Genomic DNA, 26,443 nt, shown 5'->3' with positions numbered 1-26,443 from the left:
GTTTCTTTGTGGGGTGATGGGAACATTATTCAATTGATTGCAGTGATGTTTCCAAAATTCTATGAATATACCCCAAATCATTGAATTGCACCCTGTCAAAGGGTGAATTGCATGGAATGTGAATTCTATCTCAATCAAGCTGTCAAAAAAAAAAAAAAAGTGTGTGGCTGAGAGCAGAATATCAGAGCTTGTCCCACTTCCTCCCTCGTAGATCAGCACCCCTGCCTGTTTCCGAGCCAGTATTCTTAGCCTGGAGGGGAGGATGGGATCCTCCATGAAGCACATGGACTTTTCCTATATGATTCTGCTTCATGTCATTGGAGAAATGTGCCGATCATAGCTTACAGAACTGGTTTGATGACCCCTAGGGTCAAGACGATGATTTTAAAATGATGCTCTGAAAGATTCAGGGAGGGGGAATGAGCCCATATGTATTAGGGGCCTGAGTACTTCTGAGGGGTCTTATTGTTGGCACAGGTGTCTGGTGGGGCTTCCCAGGCTGCTAAGGAGCCTGCCTGCCCACAGAGGAGACATAAGAGATGCGGGTTCCATCCCTGGGTTGGGAAGATCCCCTGGAGGAGGGCATGGCAACCCCCTCCAGTATTCTTGCTTGGAGAATCCCCATGGACAGAGGAGCCTGGCGGGCTGCTTTCCATGGGGTTGCAGAGAGTCAGACAGGATGAAGGACTAAGAGTTTCAGTTTCACTGCTGTCCAGCGCCCCGCTTCTCATCTCTCGTTTGTTCATTGTGATTCGTTAATCTTTGAGCCTTCCAGGCTCACCGTCATTCCTCAGCGCATTCACTGAGCTCCCTCGAGACCAGCTACCACGGTGGGATCGGTGACCAGTGGAGTGACCTTGAGCTCTTGTGGTGTTGATTCTCCCTTCGCTCTTACTGTCCACTTTTTGAAAAAGGGAAAGTGAAAGTCATTCAGTCATGTCCGACTCTTTGAGACCCCCTGGACTGTAGCCCGCCAGGCTCCTCTGTCCTTGGAATTCTCCAGGCAAGAATACTGGAGTGGGTGGCCATATCCTTCTTCAGAGGATCTTCTTGACCCAGGGCTCGAACCTGGGTCTCCCACGTTGCAAGCAGACGCTTTACCGTCTGAGTCAGCAGGGAGGCCCACTCTTTACTCCCCACTGAATGAACACCGGTTCACTGTTGGCTGAGGGTGTGTTTTGGGCTCTGTGTGTCAAGGCTGTGTGCCGGCATCACACTGTATGCTGTAGCTGTAGCTTCGTAGTAAATTTCTTCCACTTTGTTCTTGCTTTTTCAAGATTGTTTTGGCTCTTCAGGGTCCTTTGAGAGTCCATATGAATTTTAGGGTGGATGTTATATTTCTGTAAGAATTGCTGTTGGGATTTCGGTAGGGATTGCATTGAGTTTCAGAATTGGGTAGGATTGTCATCTTAACAGTACTAGGTCTTCCAATCCAGGAACACGGCATGTCTTTCTGTTTATTTAGGCCTTTCTTCCTTCGTGTCCTTCTGCAGGGATACGTGGTTCTCAGCATGCAGGTCTGCCTGCTTGGTTAGATTTGTCCCTGGTGGGCTGTCTCTGATGCTGTTGTAAGTGGAACGGTTTCGCGTGTCAGGTGTTAACTGGTTCTTGCACTTCAGGGCCCCCCTCGCTTGCCCGCTTGCCTGGTTCTTACCATTTGCTGGGGTCTTGCCTTTGTGGATGGGTATCCCTGACAACCAGGGGAGGTCGTTCAGCTGGCAGGGCTTGGCCGATGGGGGTCGGGGGCCGGCCAGGGGGCTGACTGCAGGAGGGGATAAGCCCATCGCCCTGGAGGTGGACCAAGTCAGCTCTCAAGTGGCCATATGGCAAGTCTGATAGAGGCTGGGGTCGGGGCACAGAGGATGGTGCAGCTGACAGTCATGAAGCCAAGGCAGGCTGTCTCGGTGACACCTTATCTCCTTATGCAGCCCCTGGATGTACCTGATTAAAAGAGGGGCACTTACTGCGTCAGCCAGACTGGGTGCTAGCCAGGGATTGTTGTTGTTCAGTTGTTAAGATATATCCAGCTCTTTGCCACCCCATGGGCTGCAGCACGCCTAGCTTCCCTGTCCCTCATCTCCTGCTGGTTGCTCAAACTCATGTCCATAGAGTCAGTGATGCCATCCAGCCATCTCATCCTCTGCTGCCCTCTTCTTCTTTTGCCTTCAATCTTTCCCAGCATCAGGGTCTTTTTTTCCAGTGAGTCAGCTCTTCACATCAGGTGGCCAAAGTATCATCTTTAGCATCAGTCCTTCCAATGAATATTCAAGGTTGATTTCCTTTAAGATTGACTTGTTTGATCTCCTTTCTGTCCAAGGGACTCTCAAGAGTCTTCTCCAGCACCACAGTTCGAAAGCATCAATTCTTTGGTGCTCAGCCTTCTTTATGGTCCAACTCACACCCGTACATGACTACCAGAAAAACCATAGCTTTGACTATAGGGACTTTGTCGACAAAGTGATGTCTCTGCTTTTAATATGCTGTCTATGTTGGTCATAGCTTTTCTTCCAAGGAGCAAGTGTCTTCATTTCATGGCTGCAGTCCTCATCCACCGTGATTTCGGAGCCCAAGATCCCAGTAGGGTCAGCCAGAGTGGGAGCTAGACAAGGATGGTTCTGCAGAATCCTGGGTGAGACCGCAGGGTGCTTTCACAGGCTCATTTCCTCCACTGGTTCAGGACAGAGTAGAAGGCGTGGCTGGGGACTTGGAGGCTGAGGCTGAAACCGAGCACGGCCCTGGGCAGCTCCTGGGCACAGAAGTCTTTTTGCACCACCGTTCCCCGCCTCCCCCCTCCCCCACCCCGCCATTTCTGGTAGGCAAGACTCTAGGTTCCATGACCTTCCCTGAGTTCCAAAGGGCAGATTCTAACAGTTGCTAATCGAGGGAGGTGCCCCCAAGAAACCACCTGAGGCAGGATGAAAAGGGCCCTAGAAGCTTCCTTGATGAGCAGCAGGGTTTCCGTGCCAGAGTCTGCTGACCGAGCCTCAGGGCCCTCACTGATAGCGACAACAGGGGAACGGCAGCCTGGTCTCCACTGGCCTTGAGGATAAGCGAGGGCCTGCACGGAAGGCTGGTGGGAGCTGTGGTTTGCCTTCCTTCTTGTTTTTGATGCCTCCTCTGAGCCAGCACCCTCCCCAGCCCTGCACACTATCTGCTCCTCTGTCCTTGCAGCAGCCCCAGGGCATATTATGATCCCATTTCACAGATGGGGAGCGAGGACGGAGAGGCCCCCAGGGCTTGTGCGAGAGGACCCGGGCTGCATGGGGAAGCTCTGCCCACGCCTCAGCTGGACCACACTCTGGAAGCTCAGAGACCACACCCGGTCACTCCAGGATGTGGTTTTAATGACATTGGGAGAGTGGCTGCCAGAGGATGGGGCAGACTTGTGGTTCCTCTGTCGTTCAGTCGCTCAGTTGTGTCTGACTCTTTGTGACCCATGGACTGTAGCACGACAGGCTCCCTGTCTGTCACTGTCTCCCGGAGTTTGCTCAAACTCATGCCCATTGAGTCGGTGATGCCATCCAACCATCTCGTCCTCTGTTGCCCCCTTCTCCTCCTGCCCTCAATCTTTCCTGGCATCAGGGTCTTTTCCAATGACTCGGCTCTTTGCATCAGGTGGCCAAAGTACTGGAGCTTCAGCTTCAGCATCAGTCCTTGCAATCAATATTCAAGGTTGATTTCTTTTAGGATTGTTTGGTTTGATGTCTTTGCAGTCCAAGGGACTCTCAAGCGTCTTCTCTGACACCACAGTTCAAAAGCATCAATTCTTTGGTGCCCAGCCTTCTTTACTGTCAACTTTCACATGGGTCCATGACCCCTGGAAAAACCATAGCTTTGACTATATGGACCTTTGTCGGCAAAGGTTCCTCTGCTGCCTTCTTGAGGGAAAACGCAGTGAGGCAGTGACTCATTCATTCATGCTTTCATGGAGCAGCCTTGGGAACAGAGCCTATACAATGCTGGTGCAGTCCCCAGGTGGCCCCAGGACAGACAGACCAGACCCTGATGCTTCCCAGGGACCAGGGGGCCTCAGCACGTATGTTGGCCCAGCCCTGGCCTGGGGTCAGGGAGGCAGGCACTCCTGCAAAGGTGTACTTGAGCTCTGAGCTGGGGAATGTGTTGGATTTAGCAGGAAGTGAGGACAGACGGAGAATAGCATGTGGGAAGGCCGAGAGGTGGGTGTTGGGGTGGTGGGTGGGCAGGGATAAAGAAGGTCGTGAGGGGAAGGTTGTATCCTTCCCACTTCGGGTGTTAAAGTCCTAACTCCTGGTCCCGCGGTGTGACCTTGCTTCGGAGGGAGGGTTTTGACAGAGCTAATTAAGTCAGAGTTAGGGTGGAGTGTGGGCTCTCATCCCATGTGAATTGCGTCCGTATTTTAGGGGAACTCGGGACGCAGGGCTTCCTTGGTGGTCCTAGTGGTAAAGGACGCGCTTGCTAATGCAGGAGATGTAAGGGAAGCAGCTTCGATCCCTGGGTGGGGAAGATCCCCTGGAGGAGGAAATGGCAGCCCACTCCAGTATCCTTGCCTGGAGAGTCCCATGGACAGGTGGAGCCTGGCAGGCTAGAGTCTACCGGGTCGCAGAGTTGGACACGACTGAAGCGGCTGAGCACGCACAGGACACAGACTCACAAAGGGAAGCGGTGAAGACGCGGGAGCAGGCTGCCGTCCACACGCCCAGCAAGGAGCCCTCAGGAGAAACCACGCTGGCTGGCGGGCCTCCAGCCTCCAGGACTGTGAGACAGGACTTCCATTGTTTAAGCTGCCCCTGTCTGTGTGCTTCCTCGGGGCAGCCCCTGGACAGGAAGACAGTGTCTGGTTGGATCACGGAGTGGGGCGGGGATTGTGACCGGTGAGGCATGAACCACACTGAGGACCACTCGGAGGCCAGTTTCTGGCCTTGACCATCGCTGGCAGAAGCAGCACTGTCCACGCAGGTTGAGGACCAGCGCCAAGCCAGTCACACACGGTGGGGAAGCCTGCTCCTTCCTGGGCCGCCTCTTTCAAGGTGTGTTTATTTTTAGAGAAGAGGACTGGCAAAGATGCCAAGCCATGGAGCTTTGCTGCCGTGAGACAGGAGGGAGGCAGGGCTGTTAACTTGGGAGTGTGAACTTAGAGGCAGGCCCTGGGCATGGTCATCCGTCTTCCCACGGACACTCAGGGGCCTTTCCAGCCCAGTGACTGATGAGAGCAACCATTGCCGGAAACCCAACAGAGAGAAACAAAACACCCCAACCCAAGAGAAACCCAGCTGAGGGCCTTGCATTTGAATGGGGTGAGACTTAAATCCTCTTTACTTCCTTATGGAGGGAGAGTCAGCTTTGAGCCAGAGAAGCGCTGGTCATGATCCTTTAGGTGGTAGGTGAGGGAGATGCGGCTGCCTTGTTTCAAGCAGAAAGGTTTGGCTTAGATAAACGAGCCTGAGAAGAGACAGAGGGGCTGGCTGGTCTGGGAGGACCGGCCCAGAGATTAGAGCTGGTGCTGAAACGGAACAGGCCCTGTGGTCCCTGTCCCCCATGCCCTCTTCCTGACTTTTATCTGTGGAAAAACTTTCGCCAAAGAATGAGTTTAGTCACAGAAGTGAGAAAATGCAGAAACAAAAGAAAGCAAATAATAAGAGTTTAGTCATTAAGCATGGGCGAGGACCCTTAGTTCCTTCTCAAGGGCTGTAGATGATATTCTGAGCCGTATCCTGGGAGCTGTCTTATAGACACTGAAGCCCTCACCGGGTGGTGAAGTTAACTACCTGAGGACCAGACTCTAGCCATGACGTAAGTGGCTGCAGTTCCAAGAACTGGCCTCAAGGAAAGGGGAACGAGCCAACCCTGGTACAGAAGATTAACTGCACTTAAAACAATCAAGATAAGGTGGGTCAGACCACTGATGACCAATTTCAAGACGACTGTTAGAGCTGACTGCTATTTCTGCATGGAGCTTCCTCCCTCCGCCAGTAAAATCTCTAGCTCATTGAGGTGGCTGTGCGTGGGGAGTCTGCCTTCGGACAGATGTCCAATCCCTACTCCCACCCCCCTGGTTGTCCATGCTGAGCGTGCAAGCTCAGTCGTGTCCGGCTCTGTGCTACCCCATGGACTGTAGCCCGCCAGGCTCCTCTGTCCATGGGATTCTTCAGGCAAGAATACTGGAGTGGGTTGCCATGCCCTCCTCCATGGGATCCTCCCAAACCAGAGATCGAACCCGAGTCTCCAATGTCTCCTCCATTGGCAGGCAGATTCTTTACCCCTGAGCCACCTGGGAAGCCCCTGGTTGCCAACATCTGAAATAAAGCAAACTTTCCTTTCCACCAGCCTTGCCTCTGTATTGGCTTTTGAGCGATGAGAGCAGCCGGATCCCACTTTCAGGGAGACCCTGCCCCGCCTGCATCACTTGCCCTGCCTCCCCTCCCCCTCCCTCCAGTCAGGTCACCTGAGCATCCTCAGCCCATCCTGTCCTGTATCCTGTGTGTCCCATCCTGTCTCTGGGGTGGCCGGTGGGCTCCTCTTCAGATTATCTGATTCTAGCCCCTAGGTCTCCAGCTGCAAGTCCAGCTCTCTGGCTCCAAGGTGAGCCTCCTTCCAAAACACATCAAATGAGGATTGAGTCTCATTTGCAGATGAGGAAGCAGAGGCCCCAAGATGGAGTAGGGATCCAGGGCTCTGCTTGGGTTATCTTCTCAGTGTAGGTCCTGCATGAACTCAGAGTTTTCGAGTGTCGTAATGAAGGGCGCCGACCATGACTGTGATTGGCAAGCGGCGTCAAAGGGACTCCTTTTCTGCCCGGCCTTGTCCTCTTTTCCGGCCCTGCCTGAGAATGGAAGATCCATTATCTCCAGGTTAGCCCGGTCTGATTCAATTTGGATGTTGTTCCACACTTTGAACCGGCTTAAAAATATCCACCTGGTGAAAATGTGAGCAGGGGGACCCTCCAAAGGCAGAGGTTGATTTGATTTCTCCAGCGGTAAAAGGCCCTGTGAGGCTGCGTCCCCACGGCTGGAGTGGCTCCACCGACGGCTTTTATTGTTCTCACTGTTGGAGTGATCCAATTTGGAGCACGATTTCTGAGCGTGTTGCAAGGAACTTTAGGGACTGCGGTAGCCCTGGAGGTTCAGGCTGGAAATCAAACTCAAATTGATGCTTTATTCCTATTAAAGGCAGCCGATTTCCGCCCAGCACACAGGCTCAGCCATCCGGAACACAGAGCCAGTGGAGTTTGGTGCCCAAGCAGCTGGCGCCTGACTCAGCCCTTGCTTGTCTCTGTTGGGGATTGGATCTGGATGCTCCCACTGTGAACGAGCCTGGCACAGAGCTGCAGATTTGCTATCATGGGCGTGCAAGGTCCTGGGTGTGCGCCTGGGGCTGGACTTGCCCAAATTTCTTCCTCTGCCTCCCAGCCATCATCTAGAGAGGGGTCTGCAAACCATTACTGTAAAGGGCCAGACAGCAAATATTTCAGTCTTGTGGCAGCTACTCAACTCTGCCCTTGTAGCCAGCAAGCAGCCATAGAAAATACACAACTGATGCGCCTGTGTTCCAATAAAGCTTATTTACTGAATTCAGCCAGGGACCAAAATTGGGCCCCGGGTCATAGTTGACTGACTCCTGATGTGTGTGTCTATGTGTGTGTGTGTGTGTGCCCCATCACTTCAGTCATGTCCGACTCTTTGCGATCCTATGGACTGTAGCCCACCAGGTTCTTCTGTCTGTGAAGTCCTCCAGGCAAGAATACTGAAGTGGGTTGCCATGCCCTCCTCCAAGGGGTCTTTCTGACCCAGGGATTGAACCTGTGTCTCCTACATCTCCTGTATCGCAAGTGGATTCTTTACCCTCTGAGCCACCTGGGAAGCCCGATTCCTGATCTATGGCATAGATTCTACTCTCTGGATTTGGGGTATGTTTTTAGTCCTTTCTGACTTCTTAAATTTATTTAAAGAGAAATCCCCCGCCCCCTCTCCCCTACAGTGATGTTTGGCACCCTTTAAGACTCCGTGTGCAGATTGGTGGTGAGACCTGGGTCATCTGTCCCCCCTTAGCTTGGTGACCTTGAGCCGGGCTCAGCCCTGTTCCCTTCTCTGAACAAGGGATGGCAGTGTCTCCCTCATCAATCTCCAGGATTGCTTTAAGAATCACACTTGATAATGTGTGAGGAAGGACCTTGTGAAGCGTCACGGGTCATCTGAGTGTGCACACATTTGTCACTAAGTACTCGTGGAGGAGTGCATTGGGCAGAAGACTGAAACCAGAAGCTGAGACCAGGGAAGGGGGGATTTATTTCTGCCTGTGCCACGCTCGCGCCCCTGGTGGCTGGCTTTAGCTGTCTAATCTGCGGGATCGAGTCCCCGGCGGCCTGTGGCTGTCCCTGGAGCAGCCGGCTGCCAGGCTCCATCTGGGCTGAGTCACAGCCACGAAGGGAGAGGCATAGATCTCCTGTGACACTTCAAACCATAAAAGTTCTCCTGCCGGTGAGTGGAAAAGGTCTCCTCTGACAGGTGCTGTGTAATCAAAGACATGGGCTTTGTAGCCGCAAATTCTGTGCTGCAAAATAGACATAATTCTTCTGAAGCGAGAGAGAGGGCCCGGAAGAGCTACTCCACCGCTCGGGCTATTTATAGGCACCAGGGGGATTATGACAAAGAGGACTGTGTTCTGCTGGCCTGGCTGGAGCCGGATATAGCCTGTGACTCTGTCCCTGGGCGTATGGCCATGGGCTTGACCTGTGCCGGGTCAGTGAGCCCGTGAGCAGGGGCTCATAACAAGTGGGGGTGGCCCCAGTGGGGACGGGAGACAGGCCCGTGTCCCCTCTCCCCTCTCAGTGGCAGGAGTCTGTGGATAATTGACTCTGCACTTAACACATTATTGACCGGAGATGTCTTAATGTGTTTTTAGAGGATGTTACAGTTAACATCTCTGGGCGAAGTTGTCAGAGCTTAAAATTGATCAAGGGTTCACTAGACAACTTATGATTGCTGTTATCATTCACATTTTTGCTTCCTTAGGTTTTTGTTTCGACCTTGTGTATGTTATAAAGGTAAAAATTTTCGAAAATGACACATTGCAAAATTTTGATCGAAGAAGAATTTTTCGGTGAATTTTATGCAGCACCTGTATCTGATTGCTCAAGTGATTTATATCCCAGTGTCTCAGAAGATGGTAGTTCTTCAGCATATAGTTCTGATTTAGATGATGTGAGTATTAAAACCAAGAAAAAGACCAAAAGCCTAGTGATTGATTCTGATACGGAGAGTGAAAATGAAACTCATGGTGCTGGAGAATATGCCTTTGCTTCTTTCTATAGAAGAGTGGGTTGAAGATAACGTTTCCCGAAAACTAGAAGACTTTACGGCTGTGTTAGTGTAACTGTTGAATGTAATAACCCCCAAAGTGTTAGCGAAGTAACAGAGATGACTTTTAGCTGGCCAAAATAAAAATCACTGGTCGCAGGCGTTAGTTGCTACAAAAATCCCCTGGTCAGTAATTAGTAAATGAAGCTCAGGGCAGAAACGCTTTGCTTCTGTGAATGTCATCAGCAGACCAAGAAGGGCTGGAGAGAAACAAGGGTGAAGATCTCTGTTATGGGGCGGAATTGTGGCCTCTGAAGAGCTGCTCAAATCCTAGTCCCAGGACCTGTGAATGTGGCCGTTTAGGGTAACAGGGTCTTTGAGGATGTGATTAAGATGTAAGTAAAGGGAATTCCATGGTGGTCCAATGGCTAGGACTCTGTGGCGTTGCTGCAAAGGATATAGGTTCAATCCCTAGTCCGGGAACTAAGATCCTAGAAGCTGTACATGTGGCATGCCCCTTCCCTGCCCCTCACCCGAAAGATGTAAGTAAAGATGAGGTCATGCTGGGGTGGGATGGGCTCTCTCCAGTGTGACTGGGTCCTTAGAAGAGGAGGGGGAGAAAGACACTGTCACGTGAGGTGGGCGGGCTGTGTGAGGACAGAGCAGGGGGCCCAGGGATGCGGCCACAAGCCAAGGACTGAGGGCCACAGCCAGACACCAGGAGGAGGCAGGAAGTGTCCTCTTGGGGCCTCTGGGTGTGTGTGGGGGGTGCTGTCCCGCCTGCACCCTGGTCCCCAGACTTCTGGCCTCTAGACTGTGAGTGAATGAACGTCTGTTGCTTTCAGCCACGCAGTCTGTGGGCGTTGGTCGCAGCCGCCCTAGGACACGCGTACAGCCTCAGCTGGCCTCCGACCTGCCGGTTGCCTGGTTCTCCAGCCAGTTGAGGTCGTGAGTGAAATCTGAAGGTCGCAGGGAGAAGTCAGGTTAAACTGGAGGCCTTGGCCAAGAGGTGGTGTGGATGGGGACAGGCAGGCCACGCTGGACTTGCTCAGATGCTACTGGCTAGACGTGGGCGGAGGGAGGTCTTCAGCCTACTCTCCTCCCCTGGTTCTAAGAACTGAGGAGATAATTCCCATTCCTGCTGTCACCCCAGCCCTAGACCCTCCACGCCATGGCAATATTAAAAGATGGTGTTATGATTTCTGTTAATCATTGAAAAGCTGGCAAGCTTCGTCTGTAAAGGTCCAAAGAACCAGTGCTTGAGACTTTGTGAGCCCTCTGGTTTCTATCGAAACCACCCCGCCCCGCCCTTGATAGTGTGAAAGCCGCCGTAGATGACACGTAGACATACAGATGTGGGTGTGTGCCGGTAAAGGCAGGTGGAGGGGCCTGCCTGGCGGTCCGCTGGATGAGAGTCCGCCTGCCAGTGCAGGGGACATGGGTTCAATCCCTGATGCGGGAGGATGCCACATGCCGCAGAGCAGCTAAGCCTGTGAGCCACGACTGCTGAGCCCACACGCTGCCAGCACTGAAGTCCGAGTGCCTCGAGCCCAGGCTCCCCAACAAGAGAGGCCCCCGCAGTGAGAAGCCCGTGCCCTGCAGTGAAGAGTAGCCCCACTTGCCGCAACTGGAGAAAGCCTGCGCAAAGCCTGTGCATCAAAGACCCAGCACTGCCAAAAATAAATGCACTTAAAAATATATATAATAAAAGAACTACATTAGAGAAAAAAGTGGGTGGTGGGCTGGATTTGGCCCCCTGGCCGCACTTTGCCAATCCCTGGTTTAAACCAATGATGAAAAAAGCCCCGTTTGCATGACCTGTTCTACTTTCTAGAATGTTCTTAGATGACCATTTAAGGTATTGCATCATCGCTACCTCTGCCTTTTCCTGGAGCCTCTGAAGTGGCCATCAGAGCATACCGTGGGCACTGTGGGCCAGCAACCCCGGGTGCTTTCCGTGTGAGTGGACACAGGGCCTGGGACCAGGAAGCACTTGGTGTGTCTTCCGCCAAACCCTCTCCTTCTTGGGAAGCTGGTATTTAAAAATAGATCATGACACAAACTTGACTAGCAACAGCCCCAAAGTGAAAATAGCTTGTGAGTCCACGGATGGAAGAAATTAAGCAGATGTGGCTTATCCATACAAGAGAATATGACTCAGCCTTAAAAAAGGAAACCCTGACACCAGGCCACACCACTGATGAACCTCGAGGACGCTATGCTCAGTGAAACGAGCCAGTCACAAAAGGATAAGTATTGCGTGATTCCACTCCACGAGGCACTGAGAAGAGTCAAGTTCACAGTGACGGACAGTGGAATGGTGGTTGCCAGTGGCTGGGGAGGGGAAGGGGGACGTTATTGTTTAATGGGGACAGAGCTGGGCAGAGGCAATGTTCTGTGGGTGGCGATGGCCGGACAACAGAGTAAATACACTTGATGCCACTCAACTGTCCACTTAAAAATGCTGAAAACGGTAAATGTCATGTTACCTATATTTTACCACAATTTTAAGTTTTGTTTTGTTTTTAAATTTTTGACTGCTGCCCATGGCATGTGGAATCTCAGTTCCCTGACCGGGGAATTGAACATGTGCCTCCTGCACTAGAAGGGGGGTCGTCCCCACCTTCCACTGGACCGCTGGGGAAGTCCCTGCTTTATTTTTTAGATTTTATTTATATTTATTTTCTTGACCGTGCTGAGCAGTTTTCAGGATCTTAGCTCCCTGACCAGCGATCGGACCCATGTCCCCTACAGTGGACGTGCTGAGTCCTAACCACTGGACCACCTGGGAAGTCCCTACCACAATTTTTTTAAAAGTAAAAAAACTATTGTGAGATGTATTGCACTTGCAAAAAAAGTGTACATGTGTACAGTGTAAAGAATAATAGAGAAGTCCCTGGCATCCTACCACCTGGCTTAGATTATGCTGTCTGCACCCCTCCCTGTTGGGGCCTCTCCCTCCCAGCGGATGGGACCCACCGCCCCTCGAATGTGCCCCTTAGCAGGTTTTGTGTCCCTGTGGCGCGGCCACACACGTTCTTGGGCTTTGCCTGACTTTGAACTTGATTTGTCTGGAGCCACGTGTGCGCGTCCCTGTGACTCTCGAGGTCGCCCACGGCTCTGCCCAGCCCCGCCCGCCAGGCAGCCAGGCCGCCCACCTTGGCCCCCGGTGCCACATCACTCGCCGGGACCACTGTCACCCTGGAGCTCAGGAGAGGGTGACGTAGCTGCATGTGAGTTTCCTGTGGCCCAGTTCTGATCCGTGGCAGGAGGGCAGCTGGGGGCAGGAGCTGACTCTGACGCTATGGATGCCTGGCTCCTGGCTCTCCTCCTGGGAGCTACTCCATCTCTCTGTGCCATCGCCAGTTTCCCAAAGCAGGTGATAAGGCAGCGTCAGGGTGTGAGGATGACCACCTAAGACGCCCAGAGAGGCAGCGGGCTGAATGCAAGTGGTGGAATTCTTATTGGATGGGCCCTGATGCTAGCAGCTTCTCCTTTTTTTCAGTCACTCCACAAGGCATGCAGAACCTTAGTTCCCCGACCAGGGATTGAACCCACACCCCCTGCAGCGGAAACGCCGAGTGATAACCTTCGGACCACCAGGGAAGTCCTCTCTTCTCCCTTTTTTGCTTCTTGTCTCAACCTGGGAAAAATGGTCGACTTGTAATCTCCTCGTTCCATTTGTGGGAAAATTAAACACATTTAAGAGCAAATTTAATTAGGGGATTTGTGATCGTTAGCTAAGTTAATTATTTTTGGAAAAATGTAATGTACCAAGCCGAATATAGCACACGGTGGCATGCTCAATAAATATTTGTTGGAACGAAGGGTAATTTTACAAGCCAGTCAAGTCATATATAACGGGGTTATTTGGCTCTAAAATTAATGAAGTGACAGGAGAGCAGTAACGGCTGCTAAAAATAATCTGCGTGCTCTTAGGATGTCCAGAGAGCCGTCAAGAGGCTCGTGCTGGGTCTCAGCCCGGAGCCAGGCACAGAGGCGTGCAGGGGGCGTCTGTGACCGGGGCCTGAAGCCTGGGCTTTCCAGCACTCTGAGCAGGCCTGCCTGGGGGCCGCGCCTGCCTTAGCCACGCTCAGGAGCCAGTGGACACAACCAGGGAGCCCACTTTGTAGTTCCTGTGTGTCTCAAGTTCAGCTGGGGCCCTGGGGGTGGCGTCCTGGGGGTGGGGTCCTGGGGGTGGGGCCCTGGGGGTGGCGTCCTGGGGGTGGGGGGCCCCTCCTTGCCTTTTCCTAGTTCCTGGTGGCTCTGGAAGTTGTCTGTGTCCTTGGCTCGTAGGCACATCACTCCATCCTCTGCCTCTGTCGTCACGTGGCCTTCTTCCCTCTTTGTATGTTCAGATTTTCTGCTTGTGAGGACACCACCAATCCCGCTTGTAGGGCCCACCCCAATCCTGTAGGCCCCATCTGACTTTGAGTACCTTGGCAGAGGCCTCGTCTCCAGATAAGGTCACATTCATGGGTTCCAGGTGGATGCGAAACTTTGGGGGACCCTATTCCACCGATTCTGGGCTTCCCAAGTGGCTTAGAGGTAAAGAATCCACCTGCCAAGCAGGGGACAGGGGTTGGATCCCTGGGTTGGGAAAATCCCCTAGGGGAGGAAATGGCAACCCACTCCAGTATGCTTGCCTGGGTAGTCCCATGGATAGAGGAGCCTGGTGGGCTAGAATCCATGCGGTCGCAGAGTCAGACACGACTTAGCAACTCAAGAACAACAAACAACAAATTCTACGCACAGGCCCCTGCACGTTGTGTCTAAAACCTGGTTATTATTATTATTACCATTGTCTTCTTGGAAAAGAGAGCCGTGGGGATAGATTGTACACAGACAGTGCGTTGTGTTTCGTCTTGACTCTGCTCAGTCCGAGGTCCTTCTGGAAAAGTGTTCTTGGTTTAGAAAGAGCAGAAGGATTTGTGTCTCTGTTTTCCTTTGAAAAAGACTGTGAGGCTTGCGTTTCCGCGGTGCCCACAGCTCACAAACTGACAAGCGTTTTTAGAGTAACTTCGCCTTTATCATTTCATTCTGCATGCTTTTCCAGCCATCAAACAAACAGCCATTTTCTCGGACACACACTCCACCCACTGACGCCTCGGGACCTTCAGTGATCCGACATCGGGTCCCATCCCCGTCCTTAGGGGAGGGGAGACGGCCATCGCCACACGATCTAGGTGCTGGGCGTAAACCCAGGGTACCCCGCCCTCGGCATCGCTTGTGTTGGCTGAAAACGAGATGCTGTAGGGCTCTTCCTTCTAAGACTCTCGCTTCGCTCGTTTGACAGGTAAGGAGGATTCAGCAGATGCTCAGGCTGCTGTCATTTGGATTTAAATAGCACTGGTCACGCTCCTTGGGGCGTGTGGCCGAGCACAGTGGCAAGGGAGGGGGATGCTGTCCCAGGTCGTGTTGTTCCCCTGTGACGCCTTCTCTGCTTGTCATGGGCAGAGACCTTCTTGCTTATGTTCTGAGAAGGTGGAAAGGACATCCAGAAATGGCAGGTGGCTTTTCGCGTGAGAATTCCGTGGCTGGTTGTCGCGGGAGCATCTTTGGCTGCAGTGTCTGGGCCACAGGAACCGCCTTCAGTAAGGACCTTGTAAACATTTGGAGCAGGAGCAGCTTGGGCTGAGCCAGAGGTGAAAGAAACCGGTGGTGAGAAAGGTGGGTGGAGGCAGGAGTTTCGGGGTCCATTCTCGGGGTTTCGGGTGTGGCCTTGAGTTACACCCAGTGGGACTTCTGGGTGAATATCATCTGGTGACACAGCTGTATTGGACATCAGTGTGTGTGTGTGTGTGTGTGCGCGCACGCTTAGTCGCTCAGTTGTGTCCTATTCTTTGAGACCCCATGGACTGTAGCCCACCAGGCCCCTCTGTCCATGGGAATTCTCCAGGCGAGAATACTGGAGTGGGTAGCCTTTCCCTTCTCCAGGGGATCTTCCCAACCCAGGGACTGAACCCAGGTCTCCCGTGTTGCAAGCGGATTTTTTACCATCTGAGCCACCAGGAAAGCCCCTGAATAGGTAACCTATCCCTTCTGCAGCAGATTTTCCAGACCCGGGAATTAAACTAGAGTCTCCTGCATTGCAGGTGGATTCTTTACCACCAGCCGAGCTACCAGGGAAGCCCCAATTGAAATGGATGTAACCAGCCTGTAAGCAGGAAGGAACAGTTAACCTGTGTTGCAGATAAACTTACGGTTTCCAGGGGGTAAGGGGTGGGGGTGAGCCAGGAGACTAGGATTGACGCATAGGCACACTAATAGGCAAATAATCAGGACCTACAGTGCAGCCTAGGCCACACCACTCCGTGCTCTGTAATGACCAAAGTGGGAAAACAGCCTGAAGAGTGGCTATATGTATTTGTATACTTGATTCATTCTGCTGTACACCTTCCCTGGTAGCTCAGCTGGTAAAAAATTCACCTGCGATGCAGGAGACCCTCGTTTGATTCCTAGGTCAGGAAGATCCCTTGGAGAAGGGATTGGCTACCTATCCATGGGCTTTCCTGGTGGCTCAGCTGGTAAGGAATCTGCCTGCAAGGTGGGAGACCTGAGTTCTGTCCCTGGGTTGAGAAGATCCCCTGGAGAAGGAAAGGCTACCCACTCCAGGATTCTGGCCTGGAGAATTCCATAGACTGTATAGTCCATGGGGTCACAAAGAGTTGGACACGACTGAGCGACTTTCACTCTTTCTACTTTGAAACTAACACAATGTTGTAATTAACCACACCCTAATTAAAAAAACAAAACCCAGTTAAGCTGCGGTTGGTTTAGTGTGAGTTATCTTAGTAAGGTGTGGCTTCCACCCGCTTCCTTGCCTGTCTCCATCGCTCGGTGCATCCTCTGAAACACCGTATTTTCTTGTTGATCGGCTTCCTCCCACTTGAAGCCAAGGCCCTTGTGCTGTCACTGCTGTGCTCAGGCTTCAGGGACACCGGCACACAGTAGGTGCATAGCGCATGTCTGGGGTGGGGCGCCGACTCCAGCAGCCCGGAGCACCACCCCTGCCTCAGTTTTGTGCTCCGTTAAGTGGGGATGGTGATGAGAACTCTTTCCGGCTGCCTTAGGGAGCATGATGAGGGTCAGATGAAAGAATGGATGTAGCCCCTATTTTATTCCAAAATCGGCACATGGGGAGCGGGCTTCACCGGCCTGGCCCAGCGTCAGGGACCCCCAGCGCCTGGCAGGCAGGAGGCCCTGGATGCACAGACGGTGAGCAAGTGAAAGGCGAGCTGCCCTTCAATTCGAATTGTCTAAACCTGCCCCTTTGAGATGACACCGTGGGGCTCCTGACTCTTCTGTAATCTTTCACACACACAGCTGTTTGCTGTTACAGCCTGGACTGTTCTCCTTTCATGACTGATGCTCTGTTATCCTTGCCTCCAGGAGCTGAGCACCAGCTCCGGGCATCTGCGTGGCAGAGCTGGCAGACCTGGAGGTCCTCTGGGTGCAGGCCTCCGTGGGGCTCTGGTCCCCTCGGACGTGGCCCTTCTGTTCAGGGTGGGCCGGGGCCTTCCTTTCTGAGCGCCCACAGGAGGCCCGGGCCCTACTCGAGCTGAAGAGGTGTGCCCTTGGGCACCCGCAACAGCGGACGCCTAGGCAGCTCCAACAGCGGACGCCTGTCACCTCGCAGCCCTGGGGGCTGGCTGTGCTGGCAGGACCGCTTTCTCTCCTTGGCTTCGGGCTGGGGTCCACCCTGTGTCCTCCCTTGGTCAGCCCTGTGTGTGCCTGTGTCCCCATCGCCTCTCCTTCCCAGGCCACCAGTTGTAGGGCTTTAGGGCCCACCCACATGACCTTAAAGGCTCTCTCTCCAAATTCAGTCATCTTCTGAGGTCCTGGGGGTTAGGACTCCAACAAATGGATTTTGGGGGAAACGCAATTCATCCCTGAAAGGCTCCTTCATCTGGACCCCAGGTAGAACCGTTAGACCACGACCAGCTGTGGAACTGTATCAGCCTTGGGTTCCTGGCTGTCTGGGAACCCAGGTCTTGACTCTGGATGACCCTTGGTTTGCACCAAGTCTGGAGGATCCTGTGCTGCTGCTGGCCTAGCCTGGGCTGGGCTGGGTCCCCCAGGCAGCCCTGTCCCGTGATCGCCCACAGCCCCAAAGCCCCTGCCCACAGAGGGCCCGCCCCAGGCACCAGTGTCCCTGTTGGGCTCACACACTCCCCACTTGAGCAAACTTGGGAATTGGTGGGTCAGTCAGGCCGCATGTACAGCAAGCATGTGTTTCCTTCCGGAATTGCTTTCTTGTTCAGTCGCTCAGTTGTGTCCAACTCTTTGTGACCCCATGGACTGCAGCATGCCAGGCTTCCCTGTCCATCACCAACTGCTGGAGCTTGCTCAAACTCATGTCCATTGAGTCGGTGATACTATCTAACCATCTCATCCTCTCTCGCCCCCTTCTCTTCCTGCCTTCAATCTTTCCCAGCATCAGAGTCTTTTCCAGTGAGTCAGCTCTTCCCATCAGGTGGCCAAAGTACTGGAGCATCAGCTTCAGTATCAGTACTTCCAATGAATATTCAGGGTTGATTTCCTTTAAGACTGACTGGTTTGATCTCCTTGCAGTCCAAGGAACTCTCAAGAGTCTTCTCCAACATTACGGTTTAAAAGCATCGATTCTTCAGTGCTCAGCCTTCTTTATGGTCCAACTCTCACATCCGTACATGACTACTTTGACTAGACGGAAAAACCATAGCTTTGACTGGATGGAGCTTTGTCGGCAAAGTGGTATCTCTGCTTTTTAATACGCTGCCTAGGTTTGTCATAGCTGTTCTTCCAAGGAGCAAGTGTCTTTTAATTTCATGGCTGCAGTCACTGTCTGCAGTGATTTTGGAGCCCAAGAAAATAAAATCTGTCACTGTTTCCTCACCTGTTTGCCATGAGGTGATTCAACTGGATGCCATGATCTTAGTTCTTTGAATGTTGAGTTTTAAGCCATCTTTTTCACACTTCTCTTTCACCCTGATCGAGAGGCTCTTGAGTTCCTCTTCACTTTCTGCCATTAGAGTGGTATCATCTGCATATCTGAGATTGTTGGTATTTCTCCCGGCAATCTTGATTCCAGCTTTGACTTGTCCAGTCTGGCATTGGCATGATGTTCTCTGCATAGAAGTTAAATAAGCAGAGTGACAATATACAGCCTTGATGTACCTCATATACTCGATGAACAGCGGGACTCGCCTGGTGGCTCAGTGGTCGAGACTCTGCACTTCCAATGTAGGGGATGTAGGTTCAATCCCTGATTGGGGAACTAAGATCCCACATCTTGTGCGACCAAAAAAAAAATTTTTTTAATAGAATAAATGAAAAAGAGTGAGTAGCACTTCTTACCAGAAAATATATAAATTTATTTATTCTGCCAACCCTGTTGTCAGTCCCACTTTATGGATGAGGGAACCAGGCACAGACAGGTGACCTGCCATGGTCACCCAGCTGGTAGGTGACCGGTCCAGGCTTGAGGCCGGGCAGTGTGTCCCGTGGCTAAATCAAGGAGGAGACTGGGGCAAAGGTGGGCATGGTTCTGCTTCTGCACCCTGGCCCTGCCCCCAAACACTAGCACCTTCCCCGGTCCCCCACCCTGAGAAGCCCATGCCACAGGAAGCAGTCTGCCAGTTTGAGCGGCCTCAGCTCCTGCTCCGGCTTTGTTTCTGGTATTTGATTTCTGTTGTCGTGGAAACAGGGTGACAAGTGTTCTCATTAGTGCCGGCCCTCCTGAGGCAGTCAGAGTCCAGGAGAGGCGCCGTGGGGCACGTGGGCCTGCGTGCTGCGTTCTGCTTGGCGTTGGGACAGGCACCCGGGCTGAGCCCCCTCATGGACCCTCCTGTCCACATGCCCAGCAGCCAGGCTGTGATCGCAGGCGTACTGGAGGCCAAAGTCTATTGTTGAGCTTTTTGCTGAGCCAAACACATCTTAAGTCACACACAGGAATGGATACTCCCTTCCTTCCTTCTTCTTGTGGGTTTTTTTTTTTTCCTGGGGAGTAGTTTGCCTGCCCATGAAGCCGTTGGCAGCAGAGATAGAAATAAGACTTTGTGGTTAACAGAGCCCTATCGTGTGAAAACGACCCCATCCTCTCGGCAGCTTGATCCCCTGTGGCCTTCCTCAGAGTCGCCTGAAAGGGGCCTTTCCCTGGAATTGCAAGTCATGTCAGCATCCTTGATGGGGCCCCCGCGTGACCGCGGTGTGTGTCTCGCCCGTCTCCCTGCCGAGTCCCCACTGGCCTCACTCTCGCCTGCGCGTCTCATTCCTCCTCCGATCGCGCCTGCTTCGCCAGTGAGTCCTCCCTGTTTCTTTTTTTTCCTTTAAATATTTTTTATTCACTTATTTGGCTGCACCAGCTCTTTGTTCCTGTACGTGGGATCCTTGACCTTCCTTGTGGGATCTAGTTCCCCGACCAGGGATCGATCCCAGGCCCCCTGCATTGGGAGCATGGAGTCTTAGCCCCTGGGCCCCCCAGGGAAGTCCTGCTCTCTGTTTTCTTCCTCGTCATTTTCAGCAGAAGCCATGCCCAGGCCAACCTTCATTCCTTCTCTGCTTTATGGTGGAGGGTCATTCATCCCAGATGGACCCTGGGCTGGTTCTTCGACCTTCCCCGGGAAGGTGGTGAGGACGTGGTGTGAGGTCGGTGGGAACAGGGGCCTCTTGTAGCCCCCTCGGCCCAGATGGACCGGCGCCTGATGTGCGGAATGAAGCCTGTTGGGCAGTTTTCATAGCTCTAGGGGGCCATGTGGGTCTTTGGCTCTCGATAGAGGGGTGGTGTTGGGAGCATTGTCGGGGACAAGTAGCAATTAAGAATTTTTAGGGCTCTTGAAGGTGATGAATTTCTCTTTAATGATACAATGGATTTTCTCTTTCTCTTTTGATTCTGTCTTTTCTTTAAACTGGCGGTTTGGGGCCAGTATCTGGCTCCTCTTGTCGCCACTGGATGGGAGATTTGGCCTGCCTTTTCTTCAGAGGCAGCATCAGTGGAAGGGGCGGTCTGGGGGTGAGCCCAGCTCTGCCCTGATTAGCACCAATCGCCACAGTTGAAATGGGGGACGTCGGTACAGCTGATATGTGCCAAGATCGTTGGGGCCTAGGAGCTATCCCTGTCTCTTAATGTGCTTCGTCTCATGCAATCTGCATAGCAGTTTTATTTTACAGCGCAACTGAAGCACAGAAAGGCTGACTAACCCACCCAAGGTCACACAGCAAATGGGAACAGGAGTCTGAAGTTTGGTGGGAGCTCTTAACCTCAGCTTGAGGCTTGAAGGCTGTCTCCCCGGGACCTTTTGGGGGACAGAGTGAGATGATGGTTGTTCAAATACTCCTGGGCCACAGACACCAAGATGCTTCCCGCACATGCTCCTTCCCCGCTGATGGAATAAAGAACTCACGTCTTCCCTGGCCTCTGCTTGGAGGGTCCTTAAAGAAAAGGTCATCGGTGTCCAGGTCTGCAGGTGACCAAGATACCCCTTCCCTCAAGGAGGTCTCAGATCGATTTTAACATTAATTCATTTATTTTTGGCTCTCCTGGGTCTTCGTTGCTGCGTGCGAGCTTTCTCTAGTTACAGCGAGCAGGGCCTGCTCTCTAGTCCCGGAGCGCGGGCTTCTCATTGCGGTGGCTTCTCTTGCTGTGGGGCACGGCCAGGGGTTGTGGCTCCTGGGTTCTAGAGCTCAGGCTCAGCAGTTGTGGTGCACGGGTTTGGTTGCCCCACAGCGTGGAGGACCTTCTCAGATCAGGGATCCAACCCGTGTCCCTTGTGTTGACAGCTGTCCTGGGGTCAGAGGCCCAGGAGCATTTGAATAACTACCGCCTCACTGGACCATGAGAGAAGTCCACAGACCGATTTTTGCCTCGACCTTTCACATAGGTGTGTTAGGATGACTCTAGGGGGGGAAACCAGCCATTGAGGGAGGGGTTTAAGGATGCTGAATGCAGGGAGGATCCTAATTTACTCTCTGAACCCGTTCTTCTGGGACAATAGTGAAAGTCACTCAGTCGTGTCCAACTCTTTGCGACCCCATGGACTGTAGGACTATACAGTCCATGGGATTCTCCAGGCCAGAATACTGGAGTGGGGAGCCTTTCCCTTCTCCAGGGGATCTTCCCAATCCAGGGATTGAACCCAGGTCTCCTGCATTGCAGGCAGATTCTTTACCAGCTGAGCCACCAAGGAAGCCCTCATTTTACTTAGACTTGATGATAAAAGGCGGAGAGTGACTCAGCCAGGCCAGGCGGCCCTTCCCAGGGGGTGCTGGGAGGGGATGGTTGCGGAGAGGGGGTCAGACCCCGTCCACCCTCCCCGGGCTGTGATGGGCTTGTGCCTCTTGCCTTTTCTTCCCGAGGAGGTGGATTACTGAGTTCTCCACCCTCCCCAGGCACAGTCAAGGCTCTGAGAAGTCCTGCAGAAGAAAGAAGAACCTCCTGGTTAGCTCTGCTTCACCCACTTCCTCCACTTCCTTGACCCTAAATTCACACCACACCTGTGAGCATCCTTGTCTGTGGGACTCACTTGGGGAAATAATGATGGGGATCAAATAAATAGCGATCTTGCTCAGTAAATACTGCTGGTTTCCGGTTTTTTTCGGGTTCTGTTGGACTTCAAAAAGCTGAAAGCCGTGCTGGAATGTTCTGTCTGAAAAAGTAACAGTGACTGATGCAAAGAGGAGGAGGTGGTCTGTTAAGTTTTCTGTTAGAAAAGGGGTCCCCAGGCTCTGAAAGCTTGGGGACCTCAGCTGAGAGCCCCCCTTTGTTGTGGCTCCGTGGCCACGTGCCCCCCACCCCCCGCACAGCCTGCTGATCAGAACCCCGCTCTGTCTTTGCACTCGGAGGACTTTTATGGATAGCACTCGTCACCGGTGTGCTTGGTCCTGTCCTTTCTGCTGATGAGGCTGATTACGGGGACACAGAGGTTATGCTGGGGCTCAAGTCAGCGAATGCGTATCTGTCTGGCTGCTCAGCTGGTGGGACTGGCAAGCCAGATCCCAGCTCCGTTTCCTACTACCTGTAGGACCTCGGCTTTATCTTCCCCGTCGGCAAAGTGACAGTGACCGAGGCAGCCCGCTTGCTCCGTCGAGGAGCCCTGCGGCCACCCCGCCCGCCCAGAGTGAGACCCGGGGAAGCCAGGCGGCTGCTGGCTCTTCTGTATCACTGCCGACCTCTGCTCGGCCTCCCGCCTCTCCTCCCAGCTAAGTGCCTGCCTGCGGGATCCAAGACTGTTAAGACCTTTCTAAGATGTGTCTGCCACTTCCCCACGGCTGTTACTTTGTGCTGAGGATGTCGTGGCTGGGTAGCTGGGTTCCACTAGGAATTTAGCTTCTTCCTTGGCCAGGTCACCTGCTTGCTGGGCTTCTGTTCCCTGGTCTGTAGTGGCCCCCCCGCCCCGTTCCCCCAGCTGGCTGTTTCCCCAGAAGCCTGTGTGAGCTCATATATGAGGGTGTGGGGCGGGCAGGCCCTCCTCGATAGAGTCAGACTTCCTTCCTCCCTGGCGCGGGCCATAGTCTCCATCCCCACCCTGCAGGCCTTTCTGGGTTGGGGAGACTTCAAGGTGGGCATGGGATAGGACAAGAGAAGGGAACTTGAGGGTGAAGAGCTGGCAGTTTGCTGAGCAGGACGTCAGAAGCATCACCTCTCTTCCCGGCTTGTTAGCCAACCTCCTGCTACAGGACAACCCAGGGCAAAAGAACACACTTCCCGTGCCTCCTGGGAACGTGGGGATGGAGACTAGCACCCTCTCTCTCTGCCTTGTGGGCCGGGCTCCTTTAAGATTAGTCTCCAAGGCTGCCTCCTCCAGGAAGCCTGCCTGGACTGCCTGCCACTTGTTCCCTCTTGGATCCCCAGCATCTATTATCTGTGTCCTGGATGCTGAGACCCTCTGCCTCTGGGCAGGGCCTGTGTTTGAGTCCTAGCCCGGCCCTCCTGGTGCCAGGCCTGACTTCAGGGCACGTCCACGAAGTGGTTGTCGGATGAGTGAATGAGCAGGTGCAGACAGAGCCCAATTCCATCATGATCACACTGGCAAATGTGCATAAAAATCCAGACTTCTTTTATTAAGGGGAGGAAATCTGCATTTAAAGGCAAGTTAATATTGTTGTCAGCATCGATTATTTTCTATTACCTGTTTTAGAACTCCTTTTTAATGGAATCAAGCACTACAAGAAAAGTGAATTCATCTAACCACCCCTCCTTTCCCCAGCCCCTGACCATCTAAGGTCCCAGACACACATAACGACACATAAAGGGGAACAAGAGATGACGTGTGTCCCTCCCAACAGAAGTTCGTGTGCAGCTGGGGAAGTGGGACACGCCTTTAAACTTGGGGTACTGTTGGGAACAGAAGTGTTCATCCGCCTAGAAGGCCTGGGAGGGGAGGAACACCCTTCCGAAAGGCAGGAAGCCGGCAGACCCTAGCAAGCTGTGTCCTGGGACAGGCTCGGGGCCCACTTCCCTTTCCTGCAGCCATGCCCATGACTGTCCTCCATGTACTAGGTCGTCAGAACTCTCCCAGCGTACTTTTTTTTAATTTACCATCTTAACCATTTTTATTTATTGATTTATTTTTGGCTGTTTGTGGGTGCGCATGGGTTTTCTCTGTGGTGAGCAGGGGCTATTCTTTGCTGGGGAGTGTGGACTCTAGGGCTCATGGGCTCAGTCGTTGCGGCTCGCAGACTCTGGAGGGCAGGCTCAAGAGACGTGACCCACAGGCTTGGTTGCCCCACGGCACGTTCTTCTTGGACCATGGATTGAACCCGTGACTCCTGCACTGGCAGGCGGATTCTTAACCACTGAGCTACCCGGAAAGTCCCCTCGCAACGCACTCGCTGAGCATCAGCTGAGGGTTTTACACGTTTTCTCGTGAGTCCGCAACCCTGAGGGAGAGGAGGCGTGGTTAGGATACGTATTTTACTCAGGATTCAGAGGGCTTCTGTTGAAGGCCTACTGTGTGCCAGACCCCGAACTGGGCTTCCAGAGTGCAGACAGAGGACCCTGGACTCGGGAATGTCTGTTCAAACTGGAGATAGAGAATTTGTTCTTTATTTTTAAAAATATATTTTATTGAAGTATAGTTGATTTACGACGTGTTAATTTCTGCCGGACAGCAAAGCGATTCAGTTACAGGTACACATAATAGTTTGCATCTACCATGCAGAAATCACAATCCCCCCTCCCCACCCTCCCCTCCCTCCCCTCCTCCTTTGCAGCCGTAAGTCTGTTCTCTGTATCTGTGAGCCTGTTTCTCTCTTGTAGATGGGTTCGTTTGTCTTGTTTTAGATTCCACGTATGAGTGACATCGTGTGGTATTTGTCTTCTCTTTCTGACTTGCTTCACTTGGTGTGACACTCTCCAGGCCCGCCGCGTTGCTGTCGATGGCGTCGTCTCATTCATTTTCATGGCTGAGTAGTGTCCCATCGTATGCACGTGCTGTGCCTTTGTCTGTTCATCTGTGGGTGGACAGTTAGGTCGATTCCATGTCTTGGCTACTGTGAACTTTGGGGTGCAGGTATCCTTTTGAATTACAGTTTTGTCTGGATATATTTTCCCAGGAGACTGGATCATAGGGAAGCTCTGTTTCTGGTTTTTTGAGGAATCTCTACACTGTTCTTCACAGTGGCTCCAGTTTACATTCCCACCAACAGTGTAGGAGAGTTTCTGAGACAGACTGTTTATCAAAACAGAAAATAACAACAGTGTGATGACTTCGGGTCAGGAGTGAAGTGGGCTGCTGTGCCAGTCACCCCGGGGACTCTGGGGTTGGCTTCCAGGGAGGGCTCCCGGAAGTCTAAGGAGGGGCTGGTCATCTAAAGCTGGGGCCAGGCTTCCAGCAGATGGGCTGAAGGAAGCCTGGCCGCCTTAGGTAGGCTCTAGTTTGGAGCTCCACGGTCTGTTCTGTGGATCTGAGTGAGCCAGGCCAGCAGAAGAAGGTCCCTTAGCGCTGTGATTCTGGGCTTGGGCCAGCGGAGCCTCCGGGCAGCAGCTGTCCAGCCCGTTCAGGATGTTGGCTCACACTTGGCCAGTCTGCCTGTCCTTGCCTGCCCCCAGCTGTCAGCAGAGTCCAGCATGCCAACCCTGCCAGAGCCCATGGCTTCCTTGGGGAGGAAGGGTGCCCAGTTGCCAGGGCAACCAGAGGTGGGAGGCCAGGGCCTCGGGCAAGTAGCCAGCTGAGCTGCCTGCAGTCCTGGGGAGTAAGGACCAGGGCAGGCAGATCCCAGCCTGTGGCACAGAATGGCCAGGACCCCCACTAGCTGCTCACCCCTTAGGAAGGAAGGGGGTGTGGGATGGGGAGCATCCCTCACTGCCCAGTCCCCCTGCCTCCCAGCTGTCTGCTCTGACCCCCGGCCAGGTTGCTGAGGATGTTTGGGGGCTCCCTGAGGGGAGGGTCTGGGGTCCGGGACCCTGCCCAGCCTTGGTCCTGAGGCTGAAGGATGCCCATGCTTGTCCTTAGATGCTGACTCCCTGTGGGTGCTGCACAGCCATGCAGTGTCCTGACCCCTCACCTGTCCACCCTCTGCGGTTCCCAAGTCGGGTCCAGCAGGATTTCCCCACCTCAGCACCCCAGACGTTTTGCCCTGGATGACCCCCCATGGGGATGGGGGTGTCCCAGACATGGCAGGTGTCCAGCAGCATCCCTGGCCCCTACGCACCAGATGCCAACATGACCTCCTGTCTCCACGTGTCACAGCCTAGAGTGTGTCCAGGTAGGGTGCTTGAAAGCCGGGGGCTGTCGTGCAGAGCCGCACGGCGGGAGCACTGGATTGGAGTCTCAGGCTCCAGCTCTGGGTCCTGGCCCAACACCCTACAAGCCTTGTCTGTGTCCTCACTTTAGGGGCGACACTATGTCAAAGAAACTTGGCCGGGGGGCTCTCCCTCCTTCCAGAGAAGCCCTCACTTAAGGTCGTGTCCCCATTTCTCCTGACGGGAAAACTGACACCGGGAGAAGTTAACTTGCTCAAGGCCACGAACCCAGATGGGTAGTTCACCTGGATCCTCACACCCGACTGAGTCCTTGTCCTCTTCCTCCCTACCCATCCCCACCCCGCCGCCTCTTTCTCTGGCCAGTGTTCTCATGCTGGGAGAAGCAAGGGAGGTACTCGGATGCAGCAGAAGACAGTTGACTTCCTGCGATGGGCATCCTTTCCTCCATCGGCTTCTGAATGTGCTTTGGATGCAGCTGTACTGTGGA

General features: G+C 53.3%; 1 protein-coding gene across 2 annotated transcripts in view; it reads left to right on the top strand.

The window, feature by feature from the left end:
* Positions 1-26,443, top strand: part of PARVB (parvin beta) — a 116,560-nt gene that overhangs the window by 18,117 nt on the left and 72,000 nt on the right. Inside the window, exon 1 of one of the 2 annotated variants that reach the window (XM_027540556.1) lies at positions 19,476-19,553. The exons of the other annotated variant lie outside the window; for it this stretch is intronic. Coding sequence (XP_027396357.1) covers position 19,553 — 1 coding nt within the window. The 5' untranslated portion in view covers positions 19,476-19,552. Of the gene's footprint in view, positions 1-19,475; positions 19,554-26,443 lie in introns of those variants that run through there. 2 annotated transcript variants of the gene reach the window in all.

Source organism: Bos indicus x Bos taurus, chromosome 5 (assembly GCF_003369695.1).
Source record: "Bos indicus x Bos taurus breed Angus x Brahman F1 hybrid chromosome 5, Bos_hybrid_MaternalHap_v2.0, whole genome shotgun sequence".
NCBI lineage: Eukaryota > Metazoa > Chordata > Mammalia > Artiodactyla > Bovidae > Bos > Bos indicus x Bos taurus.
Note: the sequence above shows the minus strand (reverse complement) of the source record. Positions and strands in the feature narration are given on the sequence as shown.